The following is an 18,668-nucleotide window of genomic DNA, read 5'->3' as shown; positions in this document are numbered from 1 at the left end:
TGCTTACTTACATAAATTACACAAAGAAAGTATTCGTGTCGGAGGCACGGGTTATACCTAGTCTTTAATGTCTATCAATGTTTAAAACGTTTAAAATATTTCAAATTGCGAAGTTCAATAGGCGCCACTACACCCAAATTGTGAAGAGGCTCCAACGAGTAAGTGGGGCGCCAAAAGAAATTTATGATAGGCGCCTATATAAACGTCCTTTTTCAAATGTCTTAAATTGTTCATCTACCTCCTGAGATCAATAATGGCGTAAGTGAACTTTCCTTTGTCCGATCCCCACTTCCAATTCATACCTCTCCAAATGTCTCATTTCTTGATTCACTCCTCCTCACACCTCTAATCATCATTTTAATAATGGCTTCTCTCACTCCTCATCATCACCTTTCACTTACTTCTAACATTTTGCATAAACAACACTCTTCTCCTTCTCTCTTTCACCTCTCAACAACCCATCCAAGGTAGGTTACCTACTCTCTCTCTCTCTCTCTCTCTCTAACTATCATCTACTCTCTCTCTTTTAGTTTATACTTGTCGTTTTTATTTTTCAGGGTTTTCAAGAAGATCAGCTGTTGCTTATCAATAAGTAATAAATCGGAAGATATAAATACCTCTGACTCCACTAGCAAAAACAGACCTAGTAGTAATGATCAAATCCGAATAATGTTTGCTGCCGGTGGTACCGGAGGTCACATATACCCTGCAATTGCCATTGCCGATGACCTCAAAGTAATAGACCCTAACATTCAAATACTCTTCATTGGTAACAAAAATGGAATCGAAATTACAGCAACCCAATCTGCTGGTTACGATTTTGTTTCAATTCCTTGCTACCCATTAGCTCGTCCTATCTTATTATCTCCCCAAAATCTTATTTTTCCATTTCTTTTGATCAAATCAATGATTCAGAGTTGGAAAAGGATCAAAGACTTTAACCCTCAGGTTGTTGTTGGTACTGGTGGATATGTTTCTTTCCCAACTTGTCTCACTGCTGCACTTTTTAGATGGGGTTCGAAGAACAAACTTGTGATTCAAGAACAAAATTCTGTACCTGGGTTTGCAAATAGGCTTCTTTCTTATTTTGCTGAATATATTTTTGTTGCATTTCCTTCATCAGTTAGATTTTACCCCAAGAACAGATGTATTGTAAGTGGAAATCCTATTAGGTTATCTTTAAGGCAGTATGTTTCGAAGGCGGTAGCTAGGATGCATTTCTTTCCGAGGTCTGCCAAGTATTCGGATTCAGATTCTAAGGTTATTTTGGTTCTTGGTGGTTCGCGGAATGCAAATTCTCTTAACATTGCAATATTAAACATGTATTCTCAAATGTTGTCGAAGCACAAGAATAGATTTATCATTTGGCAAACTGGTATTGAGGCGTTTGATGAGATGGAGAGCCTTGTCAAGAACCATTCTCGTTTAGTATTGACACCGTGAGTTTACTTTATCCAATTCTTGCCCTTTTATCTTAACTACTTAATCGTCATTTTGGCTTTCTTCGTAAATTTCACATCATACCAACTGAAAAGTGATTATATTGTTGTAAGAACTACATTGAATCTGGTAACCTAGTTGCAAGCACTAATAAAGTAAACGACGAGTAGTCCTACAATCACGTAGAGTTTGACTCAATCTAACTAAATCCATTGATGGCACATATGTAGTTTTGCTTTTATATCAGTGAGATTTTCAGAAAACAGTTGATGACAGTTTTTCTTCTAACAAGAACAAGCATGTAACGATATACTGTATTTACTAAGAGTAATGTTTCCTACGCTAAAGTGTTACCTTTGCTTTTGAGGGTTTATTTGAGTTTACATTTCAAGTTGGATATTTGTGACTATTGTTATCTAAGCACTGTCTTCACAATTTCAGAGTAGTACGTATTTAAAACTTATAGTAAAGTTCTTCTCTAAAGTGATCTGACTTATTCTGAATTCTTCAAGGTATTTGCATAAAATAGATTTGGCGTATGCAGCTGCAGACCTTGTCGTTTCAAGAGCTGGTGCCATGACTTGCTCTGAAATCATGGCAACCGGGAAACCTTCAATTCTGGTACGTGAATTTCAGATAAACTTATTTTACTTCAGCACGGGGACCACGTAAGTGGTAGTACTAGGTCAAGGCACTCAAATATGCATATTATGAAACTAGGCTGTTTTCAGAGTTTACCCAGTAGCAGGGTTAGAGTAATTCAAATGTAATATGCTTATTGTGATATAATAATACTCCTGCTATAAATCAATCATATGTTAGCGCATCATTAGCAATTTCTTCTTGTATCCCCTCCCCATCACTTTCACTAGCAAGTATAGGAACGACTTGTGACTGCAACATGACATTTATTAAGTGTGGGGTATATAATTGACTAGACTCAATCCTATTCGGCCATCGGAGATTCTCCACTGTACATGGATATTGGATCAGAAGGGAATTCAACCTCAACGCCACCAGGGCGAAATCTAGAAGATTTTTGGGGCATGTGACACTCTCCAAATCTGGGTTCTGTTTCAAAAGTCGCACTATCAGTCCTTAGAAGAAGTTAAGAAAGAAAAAGTGAAAAACCATCCCATTTATCGTGTTTGACAAGTTTAGTTCTCTTAGCCTTCTCGAAATGCTCAAATAAGTCAACATGCTATTTAACCTCTAAACTTGTTATGAGTAAACATCTGATATAATAACACCAACAAAATGATTAGACATCTTGTCTATATTTACATTTTCGGATATAATATCACAACTGTGCATGTAATCTTACATATTCAGTTATTCCTAAAAAGAAACCTGTTAAGTATTTATTGTCCGAATGCCTTATGAATTGGTTGTGGGTTGAACATTGTAGATTCCATCCCTTAATGGTGCCGAAGGACATCAAATGGAAAATGCATTTGTTATGGAAGAGTTGGCTGGATCGAAAGTTATAACAGAGGATGAACTTGATTCAACCACTCTTGCAATTGCCATGGAAGATATCTTTGGTAAAAATCTGAACCTTACAATGTTAATATGCTTATCACGCCTTGTATCAGCCAAGCTATTTTCGAGTTTTGACCCCTTGCACAAACTCTTTCAAGTACAATCATGTAGCATTGGAAAATTCCTCTAGATATCTAATCAAATTTTGATTGTTTTGTTTCTCTACATTACCTTCATTTTTGACTTGTAGTTCCTCAATTGCAAGTTAGCCATTTGGTTTCTTTGCTCTGGACTCAATGAGTCTATGCTTCATGCAAAAGCAAATAGAATATCTTCTAGCGATGCTGGTTAAGCAAATCCATTGGCCAACATACTGGAAGCGGTTTAACTAATTCCTTTTGATGTCATAAGTTCACTTTGGTGTTGATTGAAATCTCAACTTAGTGTTGCATGATTTTTTTGGTTGGTAGGGGATGAGAGACTGATGTCTGAGATGTCTGAGAAAGCAATTAAGACATCTCATCCGGAAGCCTCTGCAGAGATTGCTCAATACATTCTTTCACTTGTCAAACTATCAACGAACACAACATCCAAGGGAGAGTGATACTAAAATGATGGTGATAAACAGGAATTATGGATCTACTCCAGCCTTGATTGCTGTAAAAGGTACACATTTCCGTTTAGGTTGGAGGAATCAAAATGCCGCTACAAGGTTATGGACGTTTTTCCTCTTTTACTTTCATTTCCCCTCCCAAATAAGACTCAATATACACAATTCAGTTTGATTCTGTCATGCAAGCATAGCATGTCTGACATATGCAGCTTGGGGAAGTAATCTATAGCGAGCTAGTGTCCTATTCAAGAATCTGTTTTGTTTTTCTAGTAATTCGAGAAAATATACGACAAAATTTGTATTTGTATTTTTTTTTCGATTGTGGTGTACGGTAGGATTAAGTGTGCTCAATTTTGGCCTTTGTTGTGTTAATAAAATTACTATTAATAGTCTCTCCTTGTTTCAACTGACAGTGCTATTTGTGCAAACGGTTAATGTAGGAACATTTTTGTTCTTCATGGTCTCTCCTACAACGGTTTAATTCACGATTATGTGATAATCGAAGATAGACATTGAATAATTGACACGATAATATAAGGTGGTTCGGTCGGATAATCACGACCTACATCCACGAGGAAATAATTGTTTCATTAATAATCACCACAACTCGTGGGTTTGATAGGTTACATTGGTTAGACATAACTCGATAAGGTAATTCCTAGAATAGACATAACTCGATAAGGTAATTCCTTGAACCTCTCTTATTTATAGAGAAATTAGGATTTAGTTTCTCCTAATTAAACTAGGAAATAATATAAAATCTATCTAATAATAATATTAGATATATTTTTTTTTTTTTTGATGAGGAAGTAATATTAGATATATTACAATGCATATTCTAAATATATGAAATTAAATGTTTTGGACCTTCACATATCTTCATATCTTGGAGTAATCATGATCGTCGGATCTCCTAATCTCGATCTGTCTTTTATATCACATGTTATACACGTGTCTCAACACTCCCTTGCAAGTCGGAACACGGAACGTTTGAAGTACCCGACTTGGAGAAAAAACATGAGAATACGGTAAAAGGAACTTGCCTTGACTTGAAGGAAAATCAGCTTCGACTGAGAAAGAATTCAGCTCGGGCACAAAACTCATCACAACTCATGGTGAAAATGTTCCCGATTCTGGATAACGACTTGAAATGGTGCCAAAAAGATGGACCATGTGGCTAAATCTCTCTTTCATAATACCACCCCCACAATGATGTTTTAATATCCTAGAATGAGAACTACAACGTATTTGAAGTTACACACCGTGAAGAGAATAACACCAGAGACAACAATGAAGACACAATACCAATGGCAATAGTAATGCAATTAGGTAGCTGACCTGAATCTTCAAATGAAAAACAGAATGAAACACAATACCAATGGCAATAGTAATGCAATTAGGTAGCTGACCTGAATCTTCAAATGAAAAACAGAATGAAACTTTGTTACAGAACCAAACCACGACGGCGGGCTTCAACTTTTTCTTTCATTGTCGTTATGACATTTTCCTTTTCTGTGTAACCCTAATGTTAGAAGTGTGCCGAAGATGAGACATAATCACAGGATTAACTTTGAAAAAAAATCGACAAAGTAATTTATCGATTATTTAATCACGACGAAAAATTGTTAGAAAACTGCGAAAGCATAAATCAGTATCTATTAGCCTGCTCTGATACCATGTTAAATTCACAATTATGTGATAACCGTGGATAGACATTGAAATAATTTACACGATAATATAACGTGGTTCGGTCAGATAACCACGACCTACATCGACAGAGAAATAATTGTTTCATTAATAATCACCACAACTCGTGGGTTTGATCATTTACATTGGTCAGACATAACTAGATTAGGTAATTCCTAGAACCCTCTCCTATTTATAGAGAAATTAGGATTTAGAGTTTCCTAGTTTCTCCTAAGAAACAATATAAAATCTATCTAATAGTAATAATATTAAAATAAAAATTCTAAATATATGAAATCAAATGTTCTCGATCTTCACATATCTTCAAATATCTTGGAATAGTCTTGATCGACGGCTCGATCTGTTTCTTATATCACTTGTTACATACGTATCTCAACAACAATTGGCAAAAAAGCAACTTGTTTATTTTTCTAAGATTTAAAGATCTTTATATGTTGTTCATCTTCACTACATCTACTTTTTTTTGTTTGTTTTAGTAGTAGGAACATTTAGGTGTAGGAACATTTAGGTTTTAGAACCATTATGTTTTCATGTGTGTTAAAGATAGAGAAAGTAGAGAAGACATGTCTCTCCAACCAAATAACCAATGTGGAATGATGAACAGTTGAGCTTTGCTAAAATAAGGTAGTGACATTGAAAAATGAATAGTGCCCCGACCAGAATGAGGGAGTTTTTCCACATTTTCGAGTGACTTCACCTCCATGATGGGAAGGGGATTTTACCTTCCTCAGATAAGGGAGTAATTGACCATTTCACCAATAGGATTCGAGGGAAAGACCTTCTCTTTGACAATTGTTATCAAAGCTTCAAGAGTTGAGCGAAGCAATTAGTTGTTTTAGTACTTAGGTATGTTGTTGTGTGTTTAAAGAACTATATTGAGAGCTTTGATTTTGTAGATAAGGTTTTCAGAGTTAGATTCATTCAAGATAATATGCCCACACGAACGATACCTTCTTTTTTTTGAAGACGGAATTGGACCTTTGCGTGGTGCTTCGGCTAACATTAGTTTTAAGAGGAAAGATACAGCGCTTTGCTCATTTTAGCCTGGGCCGGGCCGGATTCCCGTCATTCCCCAACTCTTGATGGACAGTTTTACCTAAAGTGTCGGCCGCCACTGGCCCCACTGGAATACCGAATAAGATCTAAACCGTTTGAATTTTCCCTTGTAGATCTTAGATATCGTCGATTCAAGGGATCTTCGTCACTCTACTTTACGGTCGGTGTCACACCAAGACCAAAACACTTGCTCCTCACCAAATGGGGAACCCCCAAATCTGATGTTATCCAGATCACCTCTTCATCCCATATTCCCATATCGCCGCCACCGCCACTAGAACCGCCACCTCTTTCATCCATCATTGCCAACACCACCGGCAATGGAAGACGATAACCACCCAACTACCATCAATCGTAACAGGTATACTCAAACATTAACTCTTTAGGTTTCAGCTTGGGGGTTAGGATTTTAATTTTACTTCCTTGTTCCTTCCAATTAACTCCAGTATCGGATTATGTGACTATTTGGTGTGATATTTGAGTGAGTAGTGGATATAACTGTTTTCCAGATAGGGTGTTTTATAATTACAATTATAAATGCATATTATGACTTGGCTTCATTCTTTCCCTTCTAGTTCCAAGAGCATGTATTGTGGAACCCTCAAACATTGTTAGGGTAGGGGCGAAGTCTAATGGCATCCACCAAACACTCATACCCATCTTTCTGTCCATTGAATTAGAAGAGTTTGTGAGAATAGTGTCACATTGGGTTTTTAAAAGCCACACGTGCTACACGTCACCCACAAAAAAAAACACAGTGTTAGGCTTAAAGAATGTCACACGTGAAGGCCAACAACCCTTGGTTGGAGTGGTAAGAGATATAATCTGAATGTCACACGTGAAGGGGCGTGCTAGAATAGTCACACATCGGGAATAGTCTCAGATTGAATTAGAGTTTGTGAGAATAGTGTCACATTGGGTTTTTAAAAGCCACACGTGCTACACGTCACCCACAAAAAAAAAACACAGTGTTAGGCTTAAAAAATGTCACACGTGAAGGCCAACAACCCTTGGTTGGAGTGGTAAGAGGTATAATCTGAATGTCACACGTGAAGGGGCGTGCTAGAATAGTCACACATCGGGAATGGACACTCCAACAACCAAGAATATAATTTCTAGGTCCTCTCCACTCATTGCCAATTGATTTTGAGTTGGATGTCCACAAACTTAACAGTTCTTTTTTTCCTGTATGCATAAAAAAGATACTACTCTTATCACTTTACTTTTTGTTACGGGCGAGGTTAGGCGTCGCGGGCTAAAGTACAGTGTAGATGAAGATAAAGCAATTTGCAGTGCAGTTGTGATGGTTAATGATGGAGAAGGGGGTTCTGCTAAAAACACAGATCGATACTGGGAACGGATCTTCGAAAAGTTTGTTGCGTCTACTGAAAATCGTGAGGGCCGAAATGCACATGGGATAAATAATAGGTTCCTTGTCATTAGCAAGGAAGTTTTGAAATACGTTAGCATTCTAAGAATGTATTATAAGGACAAGACAAGTGGTTTCACTGAACTAGATATAGTAAGTTGGTGCATTTATTCTGTTTTTGTTTCAAGAATTATCCTATTGATGTGATTTAGTTGATTAGCTTTTGTTCGTAGGTGAGAAATGCTCGTCAACAGTACGAAAGCCAAGAAAAGAAAACCTTTATTTTCGAACATTGTTTCCAAATCTTGCAAGCTCTGCCGAGGTATAACCCGATGAATAACTTCATAAACGATATTCCGACGAACCAAAAAGAAGGCGGAGGTTCAAATCCTGTCACACCTGTAGCTGGATGCAACTTTAATATGTTATCTGAGGAGGATCAATTTTCTCAGCCAGATAACAACAATACTCCTCAACTTGAGCCCTTAGGTGTTGTCCACAGGCCACCGGGTATGAAAGCTCAGAAAAAGGCTAAAAGAACAACCCAACCATCACCTTCTTCTGATTCAGAAGAGTCTGCCTTCATCAATTTGTATAGAGAAAGCCAAGCAAAAAGGGAACAACAATCTGCGCGTCATCAGGAGACGATGGAAAATTATGTGCGCCTTAAGGAGAGAGAATTGGATATGAAGTCTCAAGAAGAAGAAGATCGTATCATGACTGTTATTACTGATGGAATGTCAGAGATGCAGCAAAAATACTGGGAACAACGTCAACAAGAAATACTTTATAGAAGAGGTTTGCTATAGCATTGTCTTCTTCTTGTCGTTAGGCCTCATGTATTCTTTTCCTAAGTTCCCTTTTAGTTTCAAATGCATGACATGATGAAATCTTAAACTTTTCGCCTTCATTTTCTTTTATACACATCGCAAGCACATCTAGTGTAGATAGATATGTATTGTCGCACTATTACTAGTTATCGTAGACTCGGGATATATTATATATATTTATTTTTCATGTAAAAGAAGTTGTTAGAAAGGCAAGTTACTGTTTATCCTATTTGGTTTAATACTCTTGATGCTAATTAGGTGAAACTGTGAAAGTAGAGTTATTCTATGTGAATTTTCCTACTTTGTCATGTCCTTTTCGTGAGCTCCACCGCGGTATAGTTCTCCTGTTTCCGCAACTAACAAAATGTAGGAACGCGAACTCCATATCACTGACATTGAATGCATCTTTTCTTCCCTTTCATGGCATATGCTGCTGCCAATAAAGGAGGTTGCTTGATTTTGTTTAGTACTCTCCAGTCTGGGTTCTTCCAGTTAGTAATCTGCTCTATTGTCCCTAGTACAAACATCATAAATCGACCTAGTTGACTTGGTCAATTCACTAGGACCGGGTCATTTGTTAAATTATTATATACACCACAAGTAAAATCTAGTTTCTTGGCCCATTGGAAGAGTATTGTATATAGCTCATTTGGCCGTTGTTTTCATCTGTTAAGCATTGAAGTATTCGAACTAAAAGAAACTCAACCACGTGATATGTATGAATGCACCCATCCAATAAAGTTATTTTATTGGCCGCGGTTTTAGGGAATAAAGAAAACATCTGCGGAACATAACGAGTCAGTCAATAAACATTGATTTAGAGGACATTCTTCTTTTAATCTAAAAATTGACTTGATCCCTAATTTTCATCTTCAAGGTTGTAGAACTCTCAAGGGGGACAGTTTTAAAAACGCCTCCTATAAGTGATATTGGCATCTCTGTGCACCTTGGACTTGGTAAATCTAGTTGAGATGCACCCGTCCAATCAAGCTATTTTATTGGCCGCGGTTTTAAGGAATAAAGAAAAAAAATCTTCGGAACATAACGAGTTAGTCAATAAACATTGATTTAGAGGACATATTCTTCTATTAATCTAAAAATTGACTTGATTAGACATTGTCTCCTAATTTTCATCTTCAGGGTTGCAGAACTCTCAAGGGGACAGTTTTAAAAACACCTCCAATAAGTGATATTGGCATCTATCTCTGTGCACCTTTGACTTGGTAAATCTAGTTGAGAAGTTTCATCGGCAATGCTTATAATTGCTAGAGGCAATACGACTCTCACTCAAGAGTTGGTCAAAACAAGCTCACCAAGTATTGGATGCAACCTCATTTTTTAGGGTGTTTATCACCCACTTCTTTCTCTCCCTCTCATCACCTCATCATTATTTTCCCGTAAAAAACCGTCGTCAAAACAAGCTAACCAAGTATTGTATGCAACCTCATTTTTTAGGGTGTTTATCACCCACTTCTTTCTCTCCCTCTCATCACCTCATCATTATTTTCCCGTAAAAAGCCGTCGTCAAAACAAGCTAACCAAGTATTGTATGCAACCTCATTTTTTTAGGTGTTTATCACCCACTTCTTTCTCTCCCTCTCATCACCTCATCATTATTTTCCAGTAAAAAACCGTCGGTGAAGTAGAGAGAGACAAGGAAGAGAAGAAAAAGGAAGGAGAGAAAAATAGTTAAAATCGTCACCCCCCAACCATTTTCTGCAGTACATGACGCACCAACAACCGAAATGCCGCAATAACACTATTTAGACAAGCCTTTAAAACTTCCCCTTTTAATATTGTTCCATCATATTCTCTCCTCAATTCTCAATAACTACCCCTTTTAATACTGTCCCATCATATTCTCTCCTGGAATTCTCAATTATACCAGTAATACACACCTTTAAAGAAAACAAGAAACATATCTCCACTAGATAACTCTCTCTCTATCTATGGACTATCTTACAAATAAATTAAATACATATACTATGGTATGGTGTAAAAGCCGAAGACCCATGTACAAGTAAACACTTACTCCAAAGTATCCAAGGTTTAGGACGGACTTAAGAAAGGTTCAAAGAGAAGGGGAGGAAGAAAGGAACTAAAATGAGAACAGAAGTGCAGAAGGGAAGTCGAAGAGTAGCTATTATTCCCTCTTGAGCCTTTTATGAGCTTGATCGGATTCCTCACCACTACTTCCAATTCCAGAGTTCTCCATTGCTCGATTGCCGAACAGATCCTCCTGATCCTGACATACAAGTACAACAAAAGGAAAATCAGAACTACAATGTCACAATTTTAAAGGCCAGTTGAATTTTGAGAAACCCAGTTTTGAAGGTGGTATCATGTGTTGCTCTCCATAGAGAAGAGCCGGGTTCATGGTGAGATTTTTGGTCCTCCTAAATGCTAAAATATGCAAATAAAAAAACTAAGTACCATACTACCATATGAATTTGGCTTCTCCCAGGACTGTTTGTCACCAACTTGAGAACCGGAGTAACATACTACCATATGACTTTTAGGCTAGAATTTGTCATTTATTCAACAATCTATTACTTGGCAAGGCCACATAAGACAGTAAAAGACACAACTATTAACTGTAATCGCGTTTGCTTATTTAGTTGTTCATTCTTAAGAAAGTGACGGTCCTATGCAGTTGAATTCGTCCGGATCGACCGAGTTACTTGGGAATCGGCTCGGGCTCGAGGAGAGCCCGCACCAGTCCTTGGCCGAACCCCCGAATCAGGGGTTCGACGAGTAACTCTTTGTACTCTGGCTGAATTGACCCCGAGTCCGACCCCATTGACTTGGCAAGTCAGTGTTGGTTCACTCTTTTTCTCGAAAAACAAATGGAACACGATTCTGTGCGAAGAAGAAGAAGAGGAAGAGGAAATTGACAATGCACTTTCCATCATCAACTTATTCAAGTTCAACCTTCCAGATAAGTTCAACTGATTTTTTAGACAGAGAAAGTTCGGAACTCGCAGCTCCTCTTCTTATTCTTCTTTCTTTTGTCTTCCTCTTCTAGTGTAATTTAGCAAGAACGACGAGCTTAATGCTATGGACAAAGCAGTAAAAGGAGCTGTAATTAGTGCAGCACAACTGGACTACTGTAAATATACTTTAATATATTCTATTCTTTAACATCATTACTGATTATATGGGTAGCGCTATACTAATTATAATATGGGTAGGGTATAGTGATAACCCTTCAACACTAATGTCTAATTAGAGATGCCCCTTTTGGACGTGTATGAACCATACACTAAAAAAAGACCAAAATAACCTTAGTCAAATAATTTTTCTCCCTCCCTCTCAATCCTCTTATCATCTGCTGGAAACTAACTGACACTGGCGTTAGTCAAATAATTGAACACACTGACGAGGTTGAAATGGGGAAACCCCTTTCAATAGTCAAGCTGGTTTGTTTTTTTCCTTTGTTAGAGTTGAAAGTGAGAGAAAGGATTTAAGAGGAAGAGAGAGAGGAAAAAGAGGAAGAGAGAGAGGAAAAAGAGGAAGAGAGAGAAATTAAGAGGAAGAAAGCGAGAGAGAGTAAGAGGAAGAAAGTGAGAGATTAAGAGGATGAAAGTGATAGATTAAGAGGAAGAAAGTGAGAGATTAAGAGGAAGAAAGTGAGAGATGAGAGAACGTTTCTACTCTGGTGCCGGCGAATTTTTCAACTCCGGCATCGGCAAGTTTGCGGCAAAGGATGAGAGGATTGGGAGAAAACAAATTAGTTGACATAGGTTATTTTGGTCTTTTTCCCATGTTTGGTAATGTTTACATGTCCCAAAAGAGCATCCCTAATCCGACATTTAAAAAGGGCATCCCTAATTGGAAAGTCCCAAGCCGAGCCCCAAGTCCAACTGCTAAGAAGTGACTAATACAAGATAAAACAGTCCTGATACTCAAAATTTGAGAAGATGAATGTCTTACGGAAGGGCAGAGCCATTCTAGGGATAAAGACTCACTGGAGCACTCAGCGAGATACTAGTTGAATCTCATTAACCCCGCCAATGTTCTAGGATGAAAGCAGCACTGCCAGTCAAAGGAACTAAACCAGAAACACTTGGAAAGAACAAGGACATCATAGATGGGGAGAATCTCTTATGTCATACCTTAGCAGTACAAGCAGCAATTCTATTGATCGATTGCTTCCCAAGATCAATTTGTACAGAGATACTGGCTTGTGACAGATCAACTCCCGAACTTTGCAATGCTTGTGTCAAATTATTCAACAACCTTCATCACATGCAAAACAGTCTTTTATCAGTTCATAATTTCAATACAAGTCCACGAAGACTATTTCCATATATTAGACCCATACACCAATTTTATACATTACAGAGCTCTATCTAGGCAAGTTAAAGATGAAGATAAACACAAAACGGTAAAACTACACAAAGGAAAACTTACCCCTGAGAGTATATACCAGCAATGCTAATCGTACCGCCCTCGATCGTTGGGTCCTGTTCAGTCAAGGTATCAGTTGCGATAGGGTATTCTGCACATGGTCTATTTTGTGACACCTGGACTTGAGGAAGGAATGCGTTTTTTTCTGCATCAAACATGGGTCTCTGGAAAGGTTGAGCAAACCCACCACCCCTAGGGACAGAAGTTAACATGCCCGTATTTATGGGAATTGGTAACTGTGGATCCTTGCCTGATAGCCCTGGGCCCTGATCGATTGCTTTGTAAGCAGAGCCGGCGTGAAGATCAGATACAATTGGATTGGGTATGCTTGTGACCATAGCAGGTGAGACATTGTCATCAAACTTTCCAGAAAACAACAATTCTGGACCAGGGCCACTCCTTGAAATCATACATTCAGCGGGAGCATGGCCGTTTTTCTGTATCAAAAGCAAAAGGATTAGTTGTTAAACAATATTAATATCAGCATCTTGTTCTCTCGTATAAAAATAAGCCACTAAATACTATTCTTTCAGACTGTAAAGCACACTAAGTGACTTATTATTTAATTATTCATTAAGTTTTACCAAAATTAACATGAGATTTGTCTCTGGATTCCAATAAGCCTTTTGGAAATAATTTGCCAGATTGAAATGCGTAAATTTATCAGCCACTTATCGCCTAAGACTCCTTTTTGGAACTCGGAAGTAATAACACACAAATATTCAAGTATCTATCAGGACATCAAGTAAATATGTTTTCCTTTGCAGGAAAGTTCTATCCCCTGACCTCCCAAATACTCACTTCAACTAAGCATTACTTATCCTATAAACCAAATACATCTTGGAGGAGCAGAAACATTAAGTGACAAAGTTTATTTTTTAAATAACTCAAGTCAACTTACACCACAACAGAAGGCATTAACACATAAATGTCAAGAAATGAACCCTAAGTGAGCAGCATATAAAGATGAACACATGCATAGAGCCATAACTATCATATAATAGTATAATACTGCAGTGCAATGGATGAGTTTAATAATTAAGGCAATAGAAACATAGCATTAAGGAAAAGTTCAGAATTTTACCCATGGTGTCAATTTTACGGGTTCTTGATTCCACCCTTGGTGTGGTCCCTCGTATCTATTTACTTTTTCTTGCAAAAACTGAATGTACTGGATCACCTGTGTGGGTATAGAGATATCTAATCAACCAAGCGTAGCGAAAGAGCTAGTGTGTAATCTACTCAGACAACAAAATATGTCTGAAACTATCTTTTCTAAGGAAAGCGATTACATTTGTCGAACCTCTAACAAAAATGATGCTTTATCTCTCTTCTGATCATTCTGAGGTACGAGATCTCTTAGTATCTGAAATCTGCATCAATCAAACAATTAGTAATTCAGTATTGATACTGCTGATCAGGGCAATGCATTATCAGGATAGGTAAATTATTATGAAAAGTGGACTTCTAAATAGTTTCATTTTTATTCCTTCTCCTTTTAGCTCGAAAACAACTTAAAAGACGAAAATATGTAAGCTATGTACAGTTCAAAGAAAATTATTTTCTTGAAGAAAAATCTCTACATTGCTTCTGGAAGAGTTGAGGAATGATAGTGAACAATGAATCTTATGTTAGAAAGGTTGTGGTTCAGACTTCAGACACTTAACTTCAGCTGAAGTTGAATTGACAAAAACACAATTTGTAGATAGATTTCACAATAAGAAATGAATTACAACTTCTCTCTATGTAAGGAGAGTACACACAACAACCTCTTATGATATGAGAAACTATAACTCTATCTCCCACACAAGAAAAAGAACTCTAGTATCTATAAGAAGAACTTTCTCTCTAATACTCTCTCTTTCCTTTTCTTGTTATTGGCTTATGAAGATTGAATGGGATGAATATCACCAAATCTCCCCCTTTTATAGTGTGGAGAATGAAGATCATGTAGACACCTCATCCATTGAGGTGTCATTATGTATTTAGGGTGTCTTTTCTAGGAAAAACACCTCATACGTAAGTGTCTCTAATGAGGACACTTCATATAGCAATAGACACATCACCAAAATGAGGTGTCATACTCACCATGATGTTCCACATTGTTGACACCAAAGGGTGATGTAGCCACCTCAAGCTTCTCAAACAATCACTTTATATTCCTTTTTTTTTCTTAACATCTCCCACTTAAAGTGACTTTTGTTTGTAACTTCTTCATCTTATCTACTTTGCTCTCATGTTGCTTACGTTTTCTGCTTTTCTGATGGAGAATCGATACCACATAAACTATACTGGCTTTGTTATTATATCTAGTTGTCTTATGTGCAGATCAATGCTTCATTTTTTTCACCTTCTCACGAACAAAGTGATATTGAACTCGTATGTGTTTGGTCCTCGAGTGAAATGTTGGATTCTTTGCCAACTGCAAAGCGCTCCGACTATCACAAAATTGAAATTACCTTCTCTGGTTTGTGTCCAAGCTCCTCTAATAACATTTGCAACCAGATTGCCTTTTTTTTCTTAACATCTCCCACTTAAAGTGACTTCTGTTTGTAACTTCTTCATCTTATCTACTTTGCTCTCATGTTGCTTACGTTTTCTGCTTTTCTGATGGAGAATCGATACCACATAAACTATATTGGCTTTGTTATTATATCTAGTTGTCTTATGTGCAGATTAATGCTTCATTTTTTTCACCTTCTCACGAACAAAGTGATATTGAACTCGTATGTGTTTGGTCCTCGAGTGAAATGTTGGATTCTTTGCTAACTGCAAAGCGCTCCGACTATCACAAAATTGAAATTACCTTCTCTGGTTTGTGTCCAAGCTCCTCTAATAACATTTGCAACCAGATTGCCTCTTTGGTAGACTGTGTAGCTGCCACGTATTCTGCTTAGTGATGGATTTGCTTTATCAAGATCGCCTGCATAATCTGAATCAACATAGCCTCTAACAAGAAAGTTGAGTCCTCCATAACATAATGTAGCATTTGAGGTACCCTTAAGATATCTCAGGATGCTCCTCACAGTATTCCAATGCTCTCTACCAGGATTTTCCATTTACCAACTAACTGCTCCAGTGCTTGTGTAATGTCTGGTCTTGTACATACCACAACAAACATTAGGCTACCCACTGCTGATGCTTACGCTACTCTAGACATCTCCATCTTCCCTGCTTCACTGCTAAAACTCATACTTGAAGATAATTTGCTATTAACGGGAAGAGGGGTAGAAATTGACTTACTATCTTGCATACTGAAGCGTCGCAAGATTTTTAAGTAGTTTTCTTGAGAAAGCCAAATCTTCCTATTGTTTCAATATCGGTGAATTTGCATCCCTAAAATCTTGTTTTCTGGTCCCAAGTCTTTTATTTCAAATTCCCTAGCCAACTAAGCCTTCATTTTTCAATACGATCTTTGGTGGGGCCTGGTACCAACATCTCGTCAACATACAACAACAAAATAAAGAACTCACCATCACCAAATCTCTTTTAATAAGCAGAAGGATGTGGATTATCCAAAGCTCATAATGAATGAATCAAATCTCTTATACTAGCATCTCGACGCCTGTTTGAGACCGTATAGAGATTCGTTCAACCTGCACACCAAGACTTCTTGTCCTTTTTCTTCAAAACCTTCTGGGTGGAGCATATAAATTTGTTCTTCAAGTCAACTACAAAGAGATGCAGTTTTCACATCCAATTTCTCTTTCTGGTTGAAGCTTTTACAAAGGACAACTGCTTGGCGGCAATTGAAGAAAGACACACAAATATAATATGTTGGACAACATAAAGTGGAACGAGATAGATGGTAATGCTATTGCCAATCCTCACTCAGCTTTAGCCAATGGAGTATTGTCAAGTGTAGTGAAGAAAAAGACTAAAAGAAATATAGGACATTCGGACACAATTATACGTAGCTAAATCACTACACAACAAAATTTTCTTGAAGAGAAGGCTCCACAATCTTAGAATGATGGAGTCAACAATGGTGATAAACCACATCAACACCCTTAATATTTTATTCTCTCAACTCACATTGATGGGGTAACATGGAGATGGTTGAACGTGGGAAAGTTCTACTTCAAAGTCTACATGATTCATATGATATTATGATCAACTCGTCATCAATTTAACCAATAATATAGAAGCTTTAGTCTTCGATGATATGGCAGCTGCAATTCTTGAAGGCAGTCAATGTTGGAGATAACAAAGTCACCTCATTTTGGTGATGTGTCTATTGCTATACGAATTGTCCTCTTTAGAAACACTTATGTATGAGGTGTTTTCTTCTAGAAAATACACCATAAATATATAATGACACCTCAATTGATGAGGTGTCTACATGATCTTCATTCTCAACACTATAGAAGGGGGGATGTGATGATATTCATCCTATTTTCATCCCAACATCTTCATAAACCAATAGAAGATAAAGTATAGTTTCTTCTACATACTTGTATTTTCTTTTGCAGTGAGAAAGAGTACATAATATTTCTCCTAGTATAAAAGAGGGTTGATGATAATTGTGTTCTTCTTATTTGGAGAGAAGTTGTAATTCATTTCTCATAAGTAAAATCCATCTACAAGTTGCTCATCTTTGTGTTATTATCAATTCGGCTTTAGCTGCAATTGAGTGTCGAGACTCACTACCTTTCTAACATCTTACAATGAGACAAAAAGACCCAGCTAAGACAATTAAAAAGTTAATAAAAAATCCACTATATAGTGTACTTGTATTATTCCCAACATCATCAAGTATGTCAGTAAACACATGCTAGAAGACTAAGAAACTCCCAAATGGGATTCTCTATTCATAGACTGTCTTTAGATTAATATATTCTTTTAACTAATAGCTTCATTTTTAACTACTTTTAGGACAAAAAAAAAATCCCCAAACTGAAAATAGATTAAACAGAGACTTGCCTATCATTAATCTTACTCCTCCTCCGCTGTTCAGTAGCAGAATGCTTTGATCGAGGGGTATTAACTTTTTGATCACCGCTCTTCCCATCACCTTAAACGTTCAGTCCAAAGAGTAATCAGAATAAGAATTCGATAAAGAAAATCAAAATCCTAATAACAATTTCAATATAAAGAAGACGAAAATTTACAGAGAATATAGCAACAATTGGCTAGGGCAACAAGTCTAGTTACCACAGACAAACAATTGTAATCCAGTCTCGGGATGTACCTACCTACTCTATGAGAGGAACCTCCTTTCTTTGGGACGAAATCTTCCTCGTCATCCTCCTCCTCCTCTTGAGGATTCATTAAATTTTTCATCTCCATGAACCCCTAATTTTCCAAGGGATAATAACCTGGAAAAATCAACAAACGAACCCTAAATTGAGAAAGAACACAAAATTGTTGTAGAAGAAGAATAGAAGACACCGGCGAGAGAATTACGATTTTGAAGAATGAAGATATAGGTGAAGCTGAATGGGTTCAGAGTTCAGATTACAAGAATTAGGGAGGCGGGCTCGCGAGACACGGTCCTGCTCAACCTGAACCGCAATTATACAAAACAAAAAGAAAGTAACACGGGAGGAGATGCCCAAATTAAATGGGGTCATGGGTTACAAAAGAGGTTTAGGCCCGTCTTTTCCGCAAGGAGTAATTTCTCGAAAGGTCAAAATAATATTGAAAATGAGTAGAAAAGCACAAGGGAGATTTGCTGTTTGGACCCCCTTTCCTATAATTGACTTGCTGTTTGGACTCTCTTTTTCCAGAGTTGCACTTTGGACTCCCTTTTGACGGAATC

At 37.3% G+C, this 18,668-nt stretch overlaps 3 protein-coding genes across 4 annotated transcripts; 2 read left to right on the top strand and 1 right to left on the bottom strand.

Annotated features, from left to right (window-relative positions):
* The first annotated feature begins 234 nt into the window (after nucleotides 1–234).
* LOC147566668 (UDP-Glycosyltransferase superfamily protein) lies at nucleotides 235–3,927 on the top strand. The gene is made up of 5 exons (XM_086653173.1): nucleotides 235–467; nucleotides 558–1,439; nucleotides 1,953–2,061; nucleotides 2,849–2,984; nucleotides 3,393–3,927. The coding sequence occupies exons 1-5, from the start codon at nucleotides 364–366 to the stop codon at nucleotides 3,524–3,526; spliced, it is 1,365 nt and encodes a 454-aa protein (XP_086509299.1). The 5' UTR covers nucleotides 235–363; the 3' UTR covers nucleotides 3,527–3,927.
* A 2,277-nt stretch (nucleotides 3,928–6,204) lies between these two features.
* LOC147566667 (uncharacterized) lies at nucleotides 6,205–8,724 on the top strand. Its single transcript, XM_086653172.1, has 3 exons — nucleotides 6,205–6,659; nucleotides 7,544–7,820; nucleotides 7,901–8,724. The coding sequence occupies exons 1-3, from the start codon at nucleotides 6,619–6,621 to the stop codon at nucleotides 8,474–8,476; spliced, it is 894 nt and encodes a 297-aa protein (XP_086509298.1). The 5' UTR covers nucleotides 6,205–6,618; the 3' UTR covers nucleotides 8,477–8,724.
* A 1,547-nt stretch (nucleotides 8,725–10,271) lies between these two features.
* On the bottom strand, nucleotides 10,272–18,463 carry LOC147566666 (transcription factor BIM2-like). Of its 2 annotated transcripts, none has more exons than XM_086653170.1 (8): nucleotides 18,314–18,463; nucleotides 18,103–18,225; nucleotides 17,831–17,921; nucleotides 14,211–14,280; nucleotides 13,992–14,087; nucleotides 12,911–13,344; nucleotides 12,613–12,736; nucleotides 10,272–10,742 (listed from the first exon to the last, which is right to left on the bottom strand). In XM_086653170.1, the coding sequence occupies exons 2-8, from the start codon at nucleotides 18,194–18,196 to the stop codon at nucleotides 10,641–10,643; spliced, it is 1,011 nt and encodes a 336-aa protein (XP_086509296.1). In that variant the 5' UTR covers nucleotides 18,197–18,225; nucleotides 18,314–18,463; the 3' UTR covers nucleotides 10,272–10,640. The 2 variants fall into 2 exon arrangements, with proteins under 2 accessions (XP_086509296.1, XP_086509297.1); XM_086653171.1 differs by having other exon boundaries at nucleotides 10,272–11,552; nucleotides 18,314–18,447.
* Nucleotides 18,464–18,668: the final 205 nt, after the last annotated feature.

The sequence above is a fragment of the Eschscholzia californica genome, unplaced genomic scaffold, assembly GCF_041429995.1.
Source record: "Eschscholzia californica isolate CP2 unplaced genomic scaffold, dmEscCali1.0.p SCAF_1, whole genome shotgun sequence".
NCBI classification, from domain to species: Eukaryota; Viridiplantae; Streptophyta; class Magnoliopsida; order Ranunculales; family Papaveraceae; genus Eschscholzia; species Eschscholzia californica.
This window is presented reverse-complemented; position numbering and strand designations above follow the sequence as displayed.